Source organism: Prionailurus bengalensis, chromosome B3 (genome assembly GCF_016509475.1).
Source record: "Prionailurus bengalensis isolate Pbe53 chromosome B3, Fcat_Pben_1.1_paternal_pri, whole genome shotgun sequence".
NCBI classification, from domain to species: Eukaryota; Metazoa; Chordata; class Mammalia; order Carnivora; family Felidae; genus Prionailurus; species Prionailurus bengalensis.
The window spans coordinates 19,893,070-19,912,815 of record NC_057355.1 but is presented as its reverse complement, the minus strand read 5'-3'; the positions used below and the strand labels follow the sequence as shown (position 1 = coordinate 19,912,815).

Genomic DNA, 19,746 nt, shown 5'->3' with positions numbered 1-19,746 from the left:
TCACTGCTGTCTTGGTGGGGGTGTGTGGGGGGGGCCCTCTGGGGAGGGACGAATTGCTTCATATTAACTTAGATTATGTGCAGTGTAGCATTATCTTGAAGAGCGCCACATACTTGAAGAGGCACAACACAGGATCTGCGACAGAGCCGACCCAGTCCAGGTGACAGGGGCCAGAAGGGAGACGGGTGTCTCCCACATGGATTGCTGAAAAGTGACAGAGTGAGACTTCTAATCCAGCCCCCTGAATCAGTCCAGCGTCCCTTCTCTGTGGACAGCTAGGCGACCTCTGGAAGAGACAGGGTGAGGGTTCTGGGTATGATTTTGGCTAAGAGGGGGGGTGTGACCTCTAGGATAGCCCGGCTTGCCTCAGGGCCTCCTGTCTCTTAAGTGGGTAGGGGCAGGCTAGCGTCTAGGCCGTCTGTAAGGGGGATGCAAGGGGCCTGATTCTGCAGCATGGGGCAGGCCTTGAGTGTCTGTCCAGGGAGCTGATCACACTCGGCCAGGGGGAGTGAGGTGGGAGAAGTTGCATCTAGCGCAGAAAAGAGAAAAATGTGAGGGAAATGAATCCCCAGGTTCCAGGTTCCCTGGCAGAAGCCCTGTGAACAAGGATTTGGTTTGTCCCTGTGGGGCCTCCTACCATACCTCCCGTGCTCTCACCTCCATTCAGGGTGACTCACGCCTGCAGAAAGGATGAATCATGTCAGTTACGAAACCAAAGGGCTCCTGAGAGGGAGGCTGGAAAGGACCCGGGGAAGCCACCTCCACAGATCCTGCTTTCTCCCCACCCCTCCTGCCCCCTATTGCCTCACCTCTATCTGCCAAGCCACAGACTCGAGCGAGCTCTCCATAGGAATTTCTTCTGGAAACGGGACATCGGATCAGTGGTCGTCTTGCCTTCCCACCTCAAGGCCTTCTGGGGCCTATGTTTTGTTTTCTCTCCTGTATTCATCCAGGTAAAGGCTTGCTTTCCACGTGTCGCTAATTGGGACCAAGGGGTCCTGAAAGTAATGGGAGAAGAGATCCTGAAGCAGTCCTCAGCTCTCCCCACTTGCTTGTTCACAGTGTGAACAGTTCCATAATTCTCCAGGGTGCACCAAATAATTACCTGCTGCATTCTAGGCTGCTCCAGGCAGCAGGGGCAAGGATGATTCAACTCACTTTCCCACTGACTGGTACCAGCTCACCGGGAGCTTTTAAGAGTCTACACGAGTGAACACCTACCATGTGGCAGGCCCTGGGCTCATAAAAACAAACGTTTATGGACAGCTTATCGCCCCGCAAGAGCTCATGTCATCCTCAAAACAGCCCTATGGGGTGGATACTGTTGTCATCCCCATTTACAGGTGGAGCCCTGCGCTCAGCAGGGACAGCGACGTGCCCAAGAATCACACAGAAAACGAAGCAGACAGCTTGGGGATTCACCTGTACCACCTGCTTCTCCAGGGTCGGCTGCGCCTCGGGGTTTCTGCTGTGCACTCCTTGAGTCCGGCTAATCTGTCAGCCGTCTTGGCCCCACTTAACGTGCCTCTCCAATCAGGCCTCGTTCTCCACCGGGCCACGACCCTGTCTTTCCTTGGGGCTTCTTTCCTTTAGAACCCAGAGCCCTTGCAAACCCACCATCTCACACTGAGATGAGCAAGGCCACCCTTCAATGAGATTAAACTCGACCCGGTGGGTGAGGCCTCCAGGCTGCCCGACGGGTGGGAGGGCTCGGGCCTGAGGTCCCCGGTCTGGACTCACCTGAGCTGCCCCAGGCGGGGGGGGGGGGGGGGGGGAGCCTCTCGGGGCTCCTGGTAAAACGTGCGGGGGGCGGACAGGGCCGCCGCTCGGGGCCGCCCTGGGCCTGTGTCCCGAGAGCCCTAAAAGTCTGCGAGAAGTTCCCCAGTGGAGGGCGTCTCGGGCCTCCCCCGCCGCCCGCCCGCACCGCCCGGTGCCCCCCTCCCCCCATCCCCCGGCTCGCGCTGGTCCCGGTGCGGGCTGCTGGAGCGCGGGCCCAGGGGCGCCACCGGGCCGCGCGGGCGGGAACGCGCCGCGGCCGCCTCCTCCTCCCTCGCTCCCGCCCGCAGCGGCGGCGGCGGCGCTTCCCCGGCGCGGAGCGGCTTTAAAAGGCGGCACCCCACCCCCCGGCGCACTCGCCGCTCGGGCGCCGCGCGAGCCTGCCGCTGCCATGCCTCCGCGCGCGCCGCCTGCGCCCGGGCCCCGGCCGCCTCCCCGGGCCGCCGCCGTGGACGCCGTGGACGCGGGGGGCGCCGGCGGGCCCGGGCTCCGGCCGCTCGCGCCGCGCCCCTGGCGCTGGCTGCTGCTGCTCGCGCTGCCCGCCGCCTGCTCCGCGCCGCCACCGCCGCCGCGCCCCGTCTACACCAACCACTGGGCAGTGCAAGTGCTGGGCGGCCCGGCCGCGGCGGACCGCGTGGCCGCGGCGCACGGCTACCTCAACTTGGGCCAGGTGAGTGCGGCCGGCCCCGCGCGCCCAAAACTTTCCCGGCCGCCGGTGGGCACGGCGCGAGGGGGCGCCTCCTTCCGGCCCGCGGCGCGGCGGCCGCGCGCGGGCAGGGGTCCCGATCGGCTCGGCCCTTGCGGTCGGGGGTCGGCCGCGGCGCCCGGCGGGGAGTCGACTGGGGACGCGGGACGCTCGGCGGGACCCATCGGGTGGCCCCAGGGCGCCCACTCGGGCCTGGAGCGCCGCGGGCAGTTCCGCCGGCCCGGCGGCCCGGCGCGGGCACCTGCCCGGCGGAGCGGGAGAGGGAGCCGGTCTCGGGCGCCGCGCTCTGCCCGCGGGCGCTGTCCTCAGTGCCCACCAAGCTCTCCCTGGCCTCGGATCCCCGCTCCGCCACACCGGACCCGCTGTCCTCGACGGGGGGCGGCGCGGGGCTCCGGACCCTGAGCGCGCCGGGGCGGCCCCGCGGCTCGGTGGTGACACGCGCGTGGCCCAGAGGCTCGGGGACCCGTGCTGACTCGGTGTCCGCGGCTCCAGGAGGGAGGGCAGCCCGGAGCCTGGAAGCAGCCGTCAGAGGCTTTGCAGGCAGCTCAGGACCCCTGCACCCGCGCGGTGGGCTGGAGGCAGGGGTCCTGCGTTTAAGACCCCTTCCGGCACCGGCACCGGGGAGTTGGCTTTGATTCTGAGCTTCTGTCGCTGTTCTCAGGGCTGCTCTCCACACTAGCTGTATGACCTTAGGCGAGTCACTTTCCCATCCCATCTTCAACTGTAGGGACGGTGGCAGTTTGTACTGGCTGCATTTGTTGGGAAGATCAGTGTTGTCGGGCAGCAAAACCCCAGGCCGGGCCCTAACCCTGGTCAGTGAGCCCAGAGCCCTCCCATGGCCTGGGCCATCGCTATCACTGTCAACTAGCAAGAGAGGACAAGCCCTGGGCACGAAGGTGGCATAACCCCAAAGGAGGCTGAGGCAGGTCCCTCCCCCCCCTTCCCCCCACTCCGCCAACCCTACAGAATGGCAGCGGGGCAAGGGATTGATTTGTGGCCCGTGGAGGGGCAACAGACTGAAGTGTGCGGTCCCACCAGGGGACCTCTCCGTGCAGTTAACAAATCTCCTACAAACTCCACACTTAGAGGGATGAAGCGAAGCGACAGGGAAGCGCCAGCTCATAACTCAAACCCTAGTGCCAGGCAGTGTTAAATTTAGTTTCATCATTATCCGTGACAGAAGCCAGCAAAGTGTGGTGTGGCCCCAATGTAAATGACATTTCTTCTGCATCCTAAGTCCCGCACAGAAGCTGCTAATGTGAGATGTGTGGCCTTCTGGAAAAGTCAATTTCTGCAGCTTGCTCTGTACTTCAGGCGGCAGATCAGAGTGTGTCTGAAAGAATGCCACGTATCTTTTTGTGTATCTTTTATACAGTTTGCTCAGGTCTCTTCAAACACCCTGTGATGGAAGATGTTGCCTTTGGGTAGCACTGGCTTCATTTCTACCTGTGGTTCCTAAATCTCCCCAGCTGATGGTCCAGCCTGAAGAAGGTGTTGCTCAGGGCACCATCCCCGTTGGTTGCTAGGGCCCCCCGGCTCCTGCTACACTTCGCTGCTCTGCCCAGGTGGCCTGGCAATTTGTCTTCAGCTCAAAGTGACTCTCAAACTGCACGGTAAATTACAAAGTGCCTGGGTTTCTGGCTCCTATAATTAAAGGAGCAGAGGGGAACTGACGTTGAGCCGTGAAGCTCCTGGACATGGCAATGAGAGGCACACACAGTGCCTCCCCCTCACAGTTCCTGTCCCCCACAATAAAAAATGCCAGGGCTTTGAAACAACTTCTGTCAGACTCACTGAACTGAGTCTCATACGCAGTGTGCTGTTGTCATTTTACCCACGGGGGAGGTTCCTCCAGGTACTTACCTGCCCCGACCTGGGACCTTCTGGGGAGTCTCTCAAGGACCCTCCAGTTCTGTCCAATGCAGCCAGGGTAGACTGCCGTGGTGCCTTCGCTCAGCTTGGGAGGCAGGGTGTCATTCGCAAATGGAGGGATTAGTTGGTTGGGGATCCGGGCAGTCTCAGAGGCTGTGTGTGTGTGTGTGTGTGTGTATGTGTGTGTGTTTACTCAAGGAGAGCCTATTACTCTTTATTCCAAAACCAGCTTTTCTCCCTCCCCCAAGTGAACTGCTAATGTGGAAAAGGCCTGGAGCATTCCAACATCTACCTATTCACTAAGAACTCTTTTAAAAACCTTATTTGCCTTTTTCAGCCGGGAGAATTTGTGACTCATAAATAAGATGTAGATATTATTAGGTTTGATTTATGGATAAGTAAACTGAGGGAAAACAAGGGATGGAAGCCGTTTGGGTCCACACAGTGTGTGTCACCTCTGATAGCTTTGCTCCCTGCTCTTTGTCTCCTGCTGCATTCTCTGGTCTGTGTCCTTTGTGTGAGACCCTTTCCCCAAACCCTTAATGGGCAACTAGTGTTATGCCTCCTACCTGCCCTGACTCACAGCCCTGCTGTGCTCATGGGTCTTTGTGATGCTCTAACTCCTGGCTTGATTGTTTTACTCTCTTTTATGCAACTGATAACCTGATTCCATGTATTTTAAGTGGTGCAAAAGTAATTGAGAGAGAGAGAGAGAGAGAGAGAGAGAGAGAGAGATTGATGCCTTTCAGACTGATAAAGGCTTTGGATCTTCTCCATTGAAAAATATACATCAGCAGGAACCAAACTAGCCTCTTTTTTTACCCTTCCGTCCCAGATAATGCACCACAATGTTGAAAGAAAGAAAGAAAGAGGGGCGCCTGGGTGGCGCAGTCGGTTAAGCGTCCGACCTCAGCCAGGTCACGATCTCGCGGTCCGGGAGTTCAAGCCCCGCGTCGGGCTCTGGGCTGATGGCTCAGAGCCTGGAGCCTGTTTCTGATTCTGTGTCTCCCTCTCTCTCTGCCCCTCCCCCGTTCATGCTCTGTCTCTCTCTGTCCCAAAAATAAATAAACGTTGAAAAAAAAAATTTTTTTTTTAAAATAAAAAAAAATAAAAAAAAGAAAGAAAGAAAGAAAGAAAAGAAAAGAAAGAAAGAAAAGAAGGAAGAAAGAGAGATTTGGAAGAGTCAAATGTCATTATTGACAGGTGGTATAAGTAACTACATGGATAATCCAAGAGAATCTAGAGACTATTAGAATTAGTTATAGAATTGAACAGGGTGCTTCGTCACCGGTAGCTATCTATCCAACAGCAACATCTGAGAAGATAAAAGAAATGATAAAACACTGTAGCATAAAAGCTGTTAGAAACCTAGGAATAAATTTTTGAAAAAATGTGAAACAGGCAGAAAATTATAAAATATTGGAAAGATGTTTTGAAAGAAAGGTCTGAATAATGAAGGGATGAGCCATGTTCATGGATGGGAGGACTGATTATCACATGCCCCCTCCCCTGATTAATCTATAAATTCAGTGTAATTTAGTTGAAGTGCCAACAGGGTTTTATATGGGATATGAAGTCATACAACTGAATGCTAAAATTCACATGGAAGAGTAAGTTCCCAGAATCCCTGAGACGACTCTGAGAAGGGAGAAAAAGGAAGGGAGTGTGCTGTGCCAAGGAGTGGAACTTCCCATAAGGATGGTTTGACATTGGCCCAGGGATGGTCCCATCCATCAATGGGATCAACTCAAACCCGGGCACGTATGGGAACATGTACGTGCGAGTGGAAGAGTTACAAATGGATGGGGAAGGGTGGGCATTTCAGTCAATGGCGCTTCAGATCCTTACCTCACCTTGCACTACACAGTAGTAAATTCCAGTAGAAATAAACAGAGTGGAATACTTTTATGACATTAGGACAGGAAAGGATTTCTTTTTTTTTTAATTTTTTTTTAACATTTATTCATTTTTTTGAGACAGAGAGAGACAGAGCATGAATGGGGGAAGGTCAGAGAGAGAGGGAGACACAGAATCTGAAACAGGCTCCAGGCTCTGAGCTGTCAGCACAGAGCCCAACGCGGGGCTCGAACTCACGGACTGCGAGATCATGACCTGAGCCGAAGTCGGACGCCCAACCGACTGAGCCACCCAGGTGCCCCAGGAAAGGATTTCTTAAGACAGAAAAAGAACAAATAAAGGAAGAGATTGATCCATGAAAAGTTCTGTGTAACAAACACATCACAACAGAGTTTAAAAGTACATAGTAGACTAGAAAACATATTTATAACATATAGCACACAGGTTGGTGCCAAGATTATTTAAAAAGATATAAATCAATAAGTAACAGATAAATGCCACGTAGAGAAATGGAGAAATGTATGAATAGGGAATTCAATGAAGAGGAAGCCCAAACGGCCAATGAACACGAGGAAAGCTGCTGGGCCTCCTGGGAGTTATGAGGACAGTGCAACACGAGGCAGTGACAACATAGCACTTCACACCGTCAGATCGGCCGATGTGGAAAAGTGTTAGTATCAAGTGTTGACAAGGATGTGGAGCCACGGAACTTCCCGAGGCTGCTGGTCGAAGTGGAAATCGGTATAACTACTATGGAGAGCAATTTGGCCCTTGACAATGAGGTAGAATTGCATCAGCAGGTCCATATCTAGGCTTCTACTGGAGAGAAGACCTTACGCAAGTGCACAAGGAGCCTTGCAGAGGAAGGTCACAGAAACATTTTTTAAATGAAAGGAAACACGTCCTAAATATCCGTCAGTAGGAGACCATCAAAATGGTCACATGATGGAATATTATACAATAGCTAGAAAGGAACTAACCAGGGACACCTGGGTGCCTCAGTTGGCTTAGCGTCTGACCCTTGATTTTGGCTCAGGTCATGAACGCAGGGTTGTGGGACCAAGCCCCGAGTTGGGCTTCACGCTGAGTATGGAGCTTGCTCAGGATTCTCTCTCTCTCTCTTTCTTTCTCTCTCTCTCTCCCTTTCGCTCTGCCCCTCTCCCCCACTCACACACACACTCTCTCTCTCTCAAAGAAAAAAGATAAGAAAGGAATTAATCAGATAAGTATCTACAGAGATAAATCTCTACATGTGAAAAGGCACATTGCCAGTGCACAGTGTAGTAGTATTTATGTAAACTTTAAAAAACACACTAAGTAATTCTGTATTATTTGTGAATGCATACACATGTAGGAAGCATCCACATCAAGTTCAGGTTAATAGTAGAAGGGAGGGAGAGGGGAGAAACTGAGAGAGGAATGTCAAACTTTATCTGCAGTGTTATAATTCATAATATACAGATATAGGGGCATACTTGTGTGTATATATAACATATAAATTTGGGCTTTTGTGCTTTTCTTTGTATCAAAATTTATATATGGTGATGTGTACATGTGGGTGCAGACATGCACGTATACATGCACGTACATATATACACTTACGCACACACACGTACACACATATATGTCAATACACATGAAATGTTAAAGGGGGGGGGGAAAGAAAAGAAAAATGCACCTCACATGCACACATCGTGGTGTTCCTGGATTGTCTGAAGACTGTCTGTGGACACACAGGTGGAGGAAGAAGCCCCTATTTAGGCCTCCTGAGCTGGGCCAGTCTGCTTGTCAAGCAATTGGTGACCTAGAGAACCAGAATGCCTAGCTCAGATCACCAGGCTATTTGGGCAGAGCCAGACCCAGAGCCCTAGAACCCTGCTCTCAGCCATCACCCTCTCTCTTCTACCCCCTCTGTTTCTTTATTTTTTTAATTTTGTAATGTTTATTCATTTTTTTTGAGAGACAGAGTCAAAGCATGAGCTGGGGAGGGGCAGAGGGAGACCCAGAATCCGAAGCAGGGTCCAGGCACTGAGCTGTCAACACAGAGCCCAACACAGGGCTTGAACTCATGAACCATGAGGTCATGACCTAAGCTGAAGTTGGATGCTTAACTGACTGAGCCACCCAGGTTCCCCTCCTCTGCTTCCTTGTCTTTCAAACCATTTGGTGGCCCACATGGCCCTCACTCTAACCTATATACATTGTAACCTTTGACCCCAATGACTCCAGGAAAAGACAGGTTGTGCATGTGAAAGGGATGGCAACAAGATATTCTCACCAACCAAATCACAACATTTCAGCACCTGCAGCTTTTGGAAGTGATATTTATCTTAAAGGTGGTGCTTCGATACCATACTTTCCCTTGCATTTTTTGCTTTGCCTGGGGTATTGAGCTAATTTGTTGGTTCTGAGTCTGAACATAAAAAGGCAGGCTGGCTGCCAGGGCCCCTAAAAGATCTAAGAGCCTTAAATGATTTTGAACTTGCCTTAAATAGTTTTGCTTAAAATAGCTACAGCTCGGGACATACCTGGCCCAGAATTTCAGGTGGGTCTGCTTAATTCACTTGTCAGCAGAGGAAAATTGTCATGCTGCAGACAGCTTGTTCTTACAATCAAAAAAAAAAAAAAAAAAAAAAGCTGAAGCTTTAGCCAGGTGTTAGAATAATGGGCCAGTATTTGTTCCGAGCAGAGTGTTGGGGGCTTGAGGGGGACAAGGGGAGGCTCAGAATAGCAGTCACCTGTGACCTAGTTATCTGGTTTTGATTTTCAGTCTGAGGCTGTCTTGTGTTAATACTCTGAGCCAAGAGCCATGCATGCAGGCTGGCCTGGGAGTAGAAATGGAGAGGTTCTGGGTGTGATGTGGTGGGGTGAGGGTGGAGAGAGAGATAAGATTGGGATTGTGAAGCTCGTGGTATCATATGGTGTCATACCCTCCGTTTGACATCTTTCTTCAGATGGTAACAGTGTTAAGTGGACAGGGTTTTATTTGAATAGACTGCCCTCATAAGTCACAGGAACTGTGGTGGAGAGAGATGACTGAAGCTGAGTGGCTGTGCGTGGAGCCAGGTGGCCAGGAGGAGACTCTGAATCAGGCCAGAGTGGATGCTCAGCCGAACGGTCCCCTGGAAGAGTTTGGGTCTCTTGAGGCAGAAACCAACAGCGCAAGTGAGCAACAGAGCTGTGGACGGGGTGGAGAGCCCGAAGCACCTGTCTGAGGCCTCTGCCTGGCCTTGGGCTTTGGGTGACCCCAGGCCCCTGCAGGACCATTCACACACTGCAGAACACCCTGGGCCCTTTTGGGTCTTGAGCCTTTGCACAGATTTTTGCCTCTAAGTTGCAGTTCCTCTGAGCCTCCACAGCCCGGGCCAAAAGGGCTGATGCATCTCCCTCTCCTTCCAGGGCCCTGCAGTGGAGGGCTGCCTTTCTCCCTTCTGGCCTTTGGATTGTGGCTTGGCCTTGGCATTGACCAGAAGCCCTGGCACATGCTTGTGTCTAGCCAATGAATGTCTCTTCTGCAGGTGCTCCCACTCATGGAGCCCTCGTGCCACCCCTGCAAAGAGGTGCCACCAGGCCTGTTTAATCATGAGGAGCGCTCAGGCCCAGTTCAGTTCTGACTTGTGCAGGTCACAAACTGGTGACTGACAGGCCAGGGTCTAAACCCATACACTCTGACCTGCCTTCCACTGTCATCACCTTTGGCTGACTGACCTTGACCTGTTTCTCAGATACAGGTAAGCCATCGGGCCAGAAAGCCATCAGCTCACTGCTGCCATTGACAAAGAGCCTATGTGGACCCCACTGGCCACTGTTTCTCCTTCTTTCCACCTGGCTCACATGCACATGCACACACAGTGCTGCATGTCATCACTGTTCCATCCAGAACACTTGGTGCTGGCTCCTTGTCATTGGTATTGAAACTTACATCTCTCTATTTGGGAGGGAAAAGTATGCCCCAATCCTTTTTGGTCCTTTGAGGATGGATGCTACACTCAGTTGCTCAAACTCTGCACACTATGAATGGAGGAATCATCCCTCACTGTAAACCTTCTCCTCTCTGTGTGGTCCCTGTCTCCAGAAAGGATTGGCAAACCCGGTGCCTGAGCTCGAGGACCGGAAGTCACCGCCGCCTCCCCCTGCTTCCATGCCTCCCGTCTGGTTTGTAACTCAGCCTGTCTCTTGGGTCTCCTGGATGGCTCTCAGGTCCCCCTGCTTTCCTGCTGCTGTTGCCCAGCATAGGCCGGGGGGCCTCTATCACCTCTCACCTGTCCATCCTGCTACTGGGCCTCCTTCTGCCCTGGCCCCAACTCTCCTGAACCACTTCACGCTCTTGCTTCCCTTCAGGTTCCCTTATGCTATTCTTTCTCCCTGGGATGCCCTTCCCACCCCCTGGCTAGCCTCTTGTCCTTCCCAGACACCTGCAGGCCTGCCCTGATTTCCCCAGCCCTCCTAGGCTCCCCAGCCCCCATCACCCCGACATTGCCTATTGGCTTGTTCATTTCTGCCACCAGGCTCTGGGCTTCCTGGGTAAGTCAATCCGTAGTTGGTCCTCTGGCTGCTCTTGAAGATCAGTTCCAATCCTGCCATTTCTCTGATCGTGGAGGGGCCACTCCAGGGTGGCCAGAGGACATGCCCTCACTTATTCTGTGTTTGCTGTGTGCTCTCACTGGTGCTGGGCCCTCAGAGGTAAGAGATGTAGCCTCTGCCTGACCAGAACCTCTTGGTTAGGGGGGAGGATGTGAGCGTTTGTGAAGGAGCAGGTGACACTCGTACATCACCATATCTGTTGGCTGAACCGTCTCCACCCCTACTTTTTGAATTTTAATCCCTTGTTTTTTGGAGCCACCTGGCAGACGGGCCCCTCCGGGGTTTGTGCCTGTGTTCCTGCATGGGGATGACCCCATGATGCCCTAGTTTGCTGCTAGGTGAGGTCAGCTACACAGGGCGCAAGGGCCAGCAGTGCCCCGCCCTGGAGACCACCATGGTGCTTCAGACCCTATGGGCCCTCTCATCCCATCAAATCCCAGCTCTTCCTGATGTCCTTGAGCCTGTACTGTTGGAGGATTTTGAAGACCCGGTGGCAGGCACAAGGCCCTCTGTCCAGTGCTGCGGAGAACAGGGATGAATAGCCATCAACTGTTGGAAGGGAGCCTCATGCTCCATGGGATGGGATCGGCAGCTCAGGTTCCCATGGTAACCAGCCCATCAATGCCCTTAGTGTCAAGACAGTGGCACCGCTGAGAGGAAGAAACAGTCTCATTGTCTCCCCCTTGGTTGCTTGGGTGCAAAGCAGCGATGCTCCGCGGGGCCCCACAGCCTCTGGCCCGATGTGTGTTGCCACCCTGCCGCATATGACCTGCTTGCGGAATCGGGGTCAGAAAGTGGCCATTGGCTTCAGCTTCCTACCCCTCCTTGGGGCCTTTACACTCCTGTCACTGGCTGACATCCAGTCATTTCCGGAGTCCTTGTTGGGTGAATCCGACTTCTCAGTGGGAAGAAACAGCCCAATGGATCAGACTCTTGAAGCTCTGGATGATGAGCCAGACTGCATTTGCCACAGGGGTGGATTAGTGTTGGCAGGCGGGTTTCTGGAAGGGTCCTTGATTTCCAGAGGCTCTCCCCTTTGTTTCAAAAACTTGTGAGGATAACTCTCAGAGATGACCTCCTGTGTTCATTCAACCAGCACCTCCTTCTTGCCCATGGGGGGCCCGAGTCTACTCCGGTGACCTTGTCAGACTCTCCAGGGTGGACACAGTCTGGGGAGGTGGCAGAGAGGCAGGCAGGGCCACCCGCTTGCCATGTAAGGGCCTGCATGCAGTTGTCCCTGGCTAGGAGAAGGCAAAGCTGTTCCTTTGCTAGCCCTGTCTCATGCCCTGTTCTCCACGCTGGAAGCCGGGACTTTGCTCTGGATTTCCCTCATGTCCACATCCACTGGCCACGGCCTGTCCACTCTGCCTCCTGGCTTCTCCCTTGCTCCCGGGATGCTCACACTCTCTCTGGTAATACCTGAGTTACTGCCTCGCTGTTCTCCCTGCCCCCTTCCAGGCCAGTTCCCACACTGCTGACTGGACAGTGCTTCAGGACCAAAATCCTCATGCCGTCCTTTCTCTGCTTTGAACCTGGCCAATGCTCTTGTGCAGCAAAGCCTCACTCCTTTGGCTCTTGGGGAGCGAACTATCCCTCTCTCTTGTTCTGGCCTCAACCCAGAGCCCTTCCCTTTTGCTGTTTTCCAGCCACCCCTTTGCCATTCTGGAAACTTTCCCTATACTTTTTCTTTCTTTTGCACCTGCTATTGGTTGCTATTATTTTAACCCCGGTGCCCATTCACTGTATGTTCTGCCTGGCCAAGGCTGCTCTTCAGAATTAGCCAAAGTGGTGTTTCCTGACCTGTCTGCTGCCTGGCAGGCCTGAGCACTGTGCTCTCAGAGCTCCACAGAGGGCCTCAGCTAGACCCCTGCCGTCCACCACACACACAGACATTGTGTGAGAGCATCTTGTCCTCATCTTTGTTCATTTCTGTTTCTTCAGGCCCTTGTCCCACTCACTGCCCCCACACCACCTCCCAGACATACCTGGTGACTGTGTTGCATTAGAGGGGGCATTTGAGTCACTGACATTATTGTCCCCACTGATTAAGAAGCACTGCTCTGATCATTACCCAAGAACCCTAGGAGTGACCCTGTTACACAGATGATCAAACTGAGGCTCTGGGTATTTGAGTGACTTACTATAGCTTAGTAAATTTCAGAGCAAGGCTTTCAACTTGGACCACTTTGATTCCAGACCTCACTCACAGACGGTCCATGTTAGGAAAGGTTGCAGAGAGCTGGTGGCAGCTGGACTGGCCATGGAGCTTGAGTTGGGGTCCTCTAACTGGTAAGGTAGAGGGGTACAGTCCAGGCAGATGGAAGCTTGAGGAAGAAGGGACACTTAGGAAGGTGACTATGTAGTCCTATCCAGAAGGAGGATGACTGTAGGACCCTCCCTTCTTATCAGGTCTTGGCCTGGGGCTTCACTTCCAAGGTTTATCTTTGAAGGCATAAAGTCTGCCTGCAGCATCCTTGACTTTGGAGTCCAAGAGTCCCAAGGGCAGGGAGCTTTCCTTGGACACCGCTCCCCCCCCCCCCCAAGGCTCCCAGGGACCTGTGTGTTTCCCACCCCAGGAGGAGAGTGGAACACCATGGAGCCAGATCTCTGACAAGAAGGTTGGAACCCCACGAGGAGAGAAGGGGCTTAATGAGGGGAGAGCCTAGTTATAAAATTGTGTCATTACTTAAATTTTTTGGTGTAAGAGGAATACACACATGTATATTGAATATTTGAAACACATGAAAAAGAACAAAGAAAACTCCAAAAATCATTTATAATCCTACCACCCAAAGATAATCACCGTTAATGTCTTGGACCATGTCCTTTTCATTGTTTTTTTTTTTAAACTGTGTATGGAGGTGGGGGCACCTGGGTAGTTCATTCGAATGAGTGTCCTACTCTTGATCTCAGCTCAGGTCATGAAGTCATGGTTTGTGGGATTGGAGCCCTGCATCTGACCGCCTAGAACCTGCTTGGGATTCTCTTTCTCCCTCTCTCTCTGCCCCTCTCCTGCCTCAAAATAAATAAACATTAAAAAAAAAAAAACAACTTTGTGTGTGTGCACACTCATGCATGTACATGTGAGTATGTGCATACGTATATTTATATATAAGTATGTACATATGCATATATGTATGCACACACACACTCACACATGGGTGTATGTCTTATACAAATAGAGTGTACAGTTTTGCACCCCATACCTCCTAAGCCTAGAACTACTCTATGTGTAATTTTTAAGGGCTGCCTCAGTGTATCATTTAGTGGCTGGCCCATACTTACTTAACCTTTCCCCTGACATTTTAGGTCAGTGGATTCTTTGCGACTCGTTGGGGAGTCTGGTCTGGAAGGTGAGCACCGTGCAGGGAGGCGGAAGGGGTTCCGTCACCGCCTCACTCCCACTGACATGACTTGCACCCCTGGTCACAGTGGCTCATCACAGTTCCCTGTGTCTCCCCTGTGTCACCGGCCTTGCAGAGGGTCCAGGACTTGATGACATTTGTTCACTTCAACTCATAAAGATTTTATTGAGCATATTTTTTCTTATTTTATGAAGTTACATCTGTATTATGTAAATATTCTTCCATCGTAAAGAATTCAAACCGTGCAGATGTATAACGAGCAAAAATCCAAAATCTTCTTCCCCCTCCTCCCATCTCCAATTTCCTTCTTCCCCTAGATACCATCACACTTTAGCGTATGAGTGTCTGTCTCAGAAACGTACATGCACATAAAAGGTTTTATTTTTTATATAAATGGGATCATGCTAAACATGTTTTTTTGCACCTTGCTTTTCTGAAGCCTAACTATGTATCCTGGAAAGCTTTCCACTCTAGTGCATAAAGATCTACTCTGTTATGTGAAATGGTTTTAAGTTATTTTATGGATGTGACATTTTATTACATCATTTACCTATACTAATGTTCATTGATTTGCCTACAGTTTTGTTTTTGATTTTTTTTGGTATTATAGACAGCGTTGTGGTTATCATCCTTATGGATGCCTCTCTGTGTACGTGTATGAGAATTTCTGTACTGTACACAATTGCAAAAACTGTAGTTATAATAATAATGATCACAGACACCCCTCTGGCCCTCGTGTGCCAGGTAATTTTCCACGTGTTTTCCTGGTATTGACTCATTTAATCTTAGAAACTCTGTGAAGTAGGTGTTATTATTATCCTCATTTTACAGGAGGAAACCAAGGCACAGAGAGGTTGAATAACTTGGCCATGGATACACAGCATATACATGTCAGAGTTAAGATTTGAGTCAAGATGAGGCAAAGTATATATGCATGTTATATGATACTAGGGATCGGCAGGTGGCTCTCCGGGCAGGTGGTACCAATTGACACCCCCCAGAAGTGTCTGATGGGCCCTCACCAACCTTGGGTGGAGATAGCAGTTGCCGCAGTATTTGCCAGTTCTTACAGGTGAAAATGAGATCTCGTGGTTGTTTTAATTTGCTTTTTTTTTTCTGATTACTGTTAGAGTGAAATGCCTTTTCATAAAGTTATTAGTCATTTTAATTCTCTGAATTGCTTATTTGCATTCTTTGCCCGTTTTTCAATTGGGCTATTTTTCTTCTATCTTAATGATTTGTAGGTGCTGTCTCTATATTGTGGATATTAATCTCTTGTTTGCAACTATATTACAGATATTTCTCCCATCTGTCACTTCTCTTTGAACACTGTTCACAGGGTGTGTTTGCTTGCTTGTTTTCTGAAGTTAAACCTGCGGTCCCATCTGTCTGCAAGGCTTTGGGCTCGTCACTGGGTATAATTCAGTGATGAACAATCGGGGTCCTTACCTACAGCAGACGGGAACATAAGTGAGGAATACTGAAATTAATATAGTGAAATTAATGGAAGCCAGATGCTTTAGGATAAGAGACGGGAGTGGGGCTGCTTTTCACCTGGGAAGTTCAGGGAAGGCTTTGACCCAGACCTCGAAGGGCCCACCGGATTTTCAGAGAGAGAGAAACAAGAAGTGGGAGTGGTGTTTCTGCAGGTGGATCCTGAGTGAGTGCATCAATCTGCATCCCACTGGGAAACAACTCACCCTGTTGGCTCAGGTAGAGACTCTCATGGGGGCTATTTATAGAGGCGTGAGTGGGGATAAGGGAACCACCAAAAGGTATTGAGGCATCTGAAGACCAGCAGTGGTGGGAGATCTGCTCCTGGCCTTGAGCTAAAGGGACCCAGGGAGAACTCAGGTCAGCAGAGAGGGAGAGGAGGAGGAGCTGCAGAGGAGGCAGCCTCCTTCTGGCCCCGCCCACTGGCCAGACCCTCCGGAAGTGTGGTCCAGGTAGGGTTGTTGGAGGGGCACGGGGCAAGGCAGAGAGGGAACAGTAACCAGCACAGTATGGATAAGGAGACAGACCATTTTTGGCATAGCAAGAGCTCAGCAAACACCCTGATGTCAGTAGAGGAGACAGGAATTCATCTGGGGGCTGGCTCGAAGCCTGGCGCTGCGCAAGATACCGAGTTGCAAGATGCGTCGGGCTGGCTTCGCATCCAGCGATGTGTGCCTCGGCGCCAGTTTTAGCCTTCCACGTGTCCTCTAGGAGGGTCACAGCAGAGGCGTGCGGTTTCGCGGTTGTTAGACCCCACGTACCTGGATCTGTGCCTCCTTGTTCCAGCCGGAGTTTATTTAGGTGTGTCTGTCAGAGGACAGACTTTTAACACGGAAAAATAAGTCCCCTTCTGGCCACCATTGCGCGCCGTCTAACACACATCTTGATCTTCCGCTATTTTCTTAGACTTGAGCAAACAAACAAAAAACCCCTTATTTGTGTTCCTCTTGACAAAGCTAATTTCTGTAAAAAGAAAAAGAAACCTTTCTAGCCGGCTATCAAAGTAACTGTTCATGACTGAGCTCATTAACAGTCTTTTGACAAACGTCTTTTAATTTCTCATTTGCAGGAATATGACACTATTAGCCACGGACAAGATTTCAGGGGCTTAAACAAGTTTATGTACCACGGCTTTGCCAATTCAAGACCCCCACACCCTTCGTTGGAGCACAGGATGCAAAAGCCCATTTCTGGGAATGAATGTTTTCTGTTCCCGCAGTTTCGTGTTCTTGTACAAAACGAACTCGTTAGGACTTTCTAGGATTATTTTTGCAGGGCCAGGTGGGGGTGGGGTTTGCTTTTATAAGGACCGTGGTGTTCTACCTTCCTCTGATATCTGACCACACCGGGAACGTTGTAAAACCAAATTGATTCCTTCTCACGCTAAATAGTCTTCAAATCCAAACAAAACCCCAGAGGTAGAGACTTAGCAAAGTCCAGAAGACCATCTTTGTAAGGCTCATGTCGGGGGGCGGGACTGACCACCCCACATCATGATGAGCCACGTCTTTTGTTTTGTTTTTATAAGTTTATTTTTGAGAGAGAGACAGAGAGGGTGAGTGGGGAGGGGCAGAGAGAGAGGGAGAGTGAGAATCCCAAACAGGCTGTGCACTGTCAGTGCAGAACCCGATGCGGGGCTCGAACTCACGAACCGTGAGTTCATGACCTGAGCCCAAACCGAGTCGGACACGTAACCGACTGAGCCACCAAGGCGCCCTGTGTGATGATCTGTGTCTTAACAGCATTCCTATTCTAAGTAAGTACCTATCCAAAACCTAACTGGGAGAACCCCTCTACTTTCCATTTTGGTAGTCACTCACAAAGAGCACTGGACTGGTTTCTGTTTTTCCCTTATGTCAGAAATTCAATGGCTGCATAAAATGACAGAAAATCCTATCTTCAAGCCAATTGGTTTGGGTGACTGAAAGTTGGTTTTTCTTTCCAACAATTGGTTCCTTTCCTGCAGCTAGTCACTTACAGTGCTTTGTACTTGGTCTGTGCTGAGGGCTGTGCCAGCCTGGCCTCGTCTTCCTGACAGGCAGCCACCCAGCCTCCTCCCTGGTTGCTCCTGCATGCTGACCTCCTCAGGGGGGTCTCCCAGTGACCAGCTGCTGCCATCAAGAGATTCCCCCCTGACCCCCATGCCCGAGGAAACATGTTTGTGCACTTTCTGCCACTTTTCTCCCCTAGTCATCCACATCTTATTTGAATTGTGTGGTCAGGCTGCAGGAATTGAATCGCAAGTCTCAAGGCAGGGCTGTGTTTCTGCATGTACTGTGGGCACAAAAATGAGGCTAAAAGATCACAGGATGATAGATGCAGCTGGATAGGAACAGACATCTGGCTGAACCTTCCCAGTCCATTTCAAATGGTGTTCCTGTGTCCTGAGGTCTTCTGGGGAGGTTCCTTAGTGTTGAGCCCAGTTTGATTTCTGCATGAGCCTTCCATAGCAGAAGACAAAGGGTTGACTGCTATGACCAGGCCTTCCTGTGGCCAGGAGGAGCCAGTGCTGTGGCTTCCCTGGAAGGTCATGGTGCTTGGATTAGATAATCAAACCAACAAGTACTTGCATTGACCCAAACATGTCCCCAGTTTGTCTATTGCCCTGTTGGTTTTTCTGTAATCGTAAGTGCTGCATCTGTTTGGTTTTTTCCCCCCAGAGAGGATTACAAAGTTCCCTGAAACATTCAGCATGTTTATCATAATTTTTTAAAATATTTATTTATTTATTTATTTTGAGAGAGAGAGAGAGAGAGAGAGAGAGAGAGAGAGAGAGAGAGAGAGCACACGCCAGGGAGGAGCAGAGAGAGAGGGAGAGAGAATCCCAAGCAGGTTCCATGCTGACAGCACAGAGCCAGACGTGGGGCTCGATCCTGCAAATCATGAGATCATGACCTGAGCCAAAATCAAGAGTCAGATGTTTAACTGAGCCACCAGGCGTTCTGTGTTTATCATAATTTTTTAAGTTCTTTAGGTCCATCAGTAGGAGAATGGGTAAATAAATGTGACATACTCATACAATGGGCCCTCTTTACTCAGCAGTGAAGAACAAACAACCATTAATGCCTAACAGCAGGGACAAACTCATAGACATAATATGGAGTAAAAGAAGCCTTGCACAAAAAGCTGTCAGATTCCATTTACAGGAAGTTCTAGAACAGGTAAAACCAAGTTGTAGCAGAATAAAAACTAATCTATAGGAGTGATGGACTGGGAAGGCACATGGGGAAACATTCTGGGGGTGGTGGCTATGTTGTGTCTCCTGATAGGGCTTTGGATCACATAGGTATCTACATTTATCAAAACTCAACGAATATATAATGAACATTTGTTCATCTCATCATATGTCAACTTTACTTCAAAGGAAGAAATCCATAAGCAAATATTGAACTCTCTGTAATGATGTGTATGTTGAAGCATTTTGGGAGAGAGTATATTGATACTGCCTGCAATTTACTTTGGAATGCACCAGAAATAAGACAGATGGACAGATGGCTAGAGAGACATGGATAGATGAAGAGAAATGTGATAGAGTAATTGCAGTAATTATGTTAATGGTAGAATCAAGGTGGTGGCTATGTGGGTGTCTGCTGTATAGTTCTTTCAACTCTGCTGTATGTTTGAAAAATTGCATAATAAAATGTTAGAAGAAAAAGGTTCTGAGGGTAGTGGTGGAGATAGGAGAGATTTGGGAGAAATCCACTGCCCTTAGAGACATACTTATAAGTTTGTGTTTGGAGGTGAAGATTAAAAACCTAGAGATATAATGGGGCAAATGATGCCATCCAAGAAATCCCCATAAACTCTGACTTGGTGGGGGGGGCAGTAAATGCTTTTGTAAGGTATGTTCTGGTCACACTAGCATCTGAAAGGAGTACTATGGCTCCCTGAACCCCTAACCTGTTAGTTTTCCAGGGACAGAAAGATTCAGCCCTGGGGAGAAGCAGCCCAGCAAATGTAAATGAGTGGAGTCCCGCAGTTTAAGGACCTTCCTGCAGAGGAAAGATAAGCCTGCAGCAGATACCCCTGGCACAGCCCTGGTAGTCTGGGTTGCTTGCCTGCTAATTATCTTCTCTTCTTGCTCGGCAGTGG

General features: G+C 50.6%; 1 protein-coding gene across 2 annotated transcripts in view; it reads left to right on the top strand.

Moving 5' to 3' along the window:
* The first annotated feature begins 2,135 nt into the window (after positions 1 to 2,135).
* PCSK6 (proprotein convertase subtilisin/kexin type 6) overlaps positions 2,136 to 19,746 on the top strand; it is a 191,726-nt gene continuing 174,115 nt past the window's right edge. Inside the window, exon 1 of one of the 2 annotated variants that reach the window (XM_043554811.1) lies at positions 2,136 to 2,446. In XM_043554811.1, coding sequence (XP_043410746.1) covers positions 2,168 to 2,446 — 279 coding nt within the window. In that variant the 5' untranslated portion in view covers positions 2,136 to 2,167. The remainder of the gene's footprint in view (positions 2,447 to 19,746) is intronic. The other variant, XM_043554810.1, reaches the window with a different exon arrangement.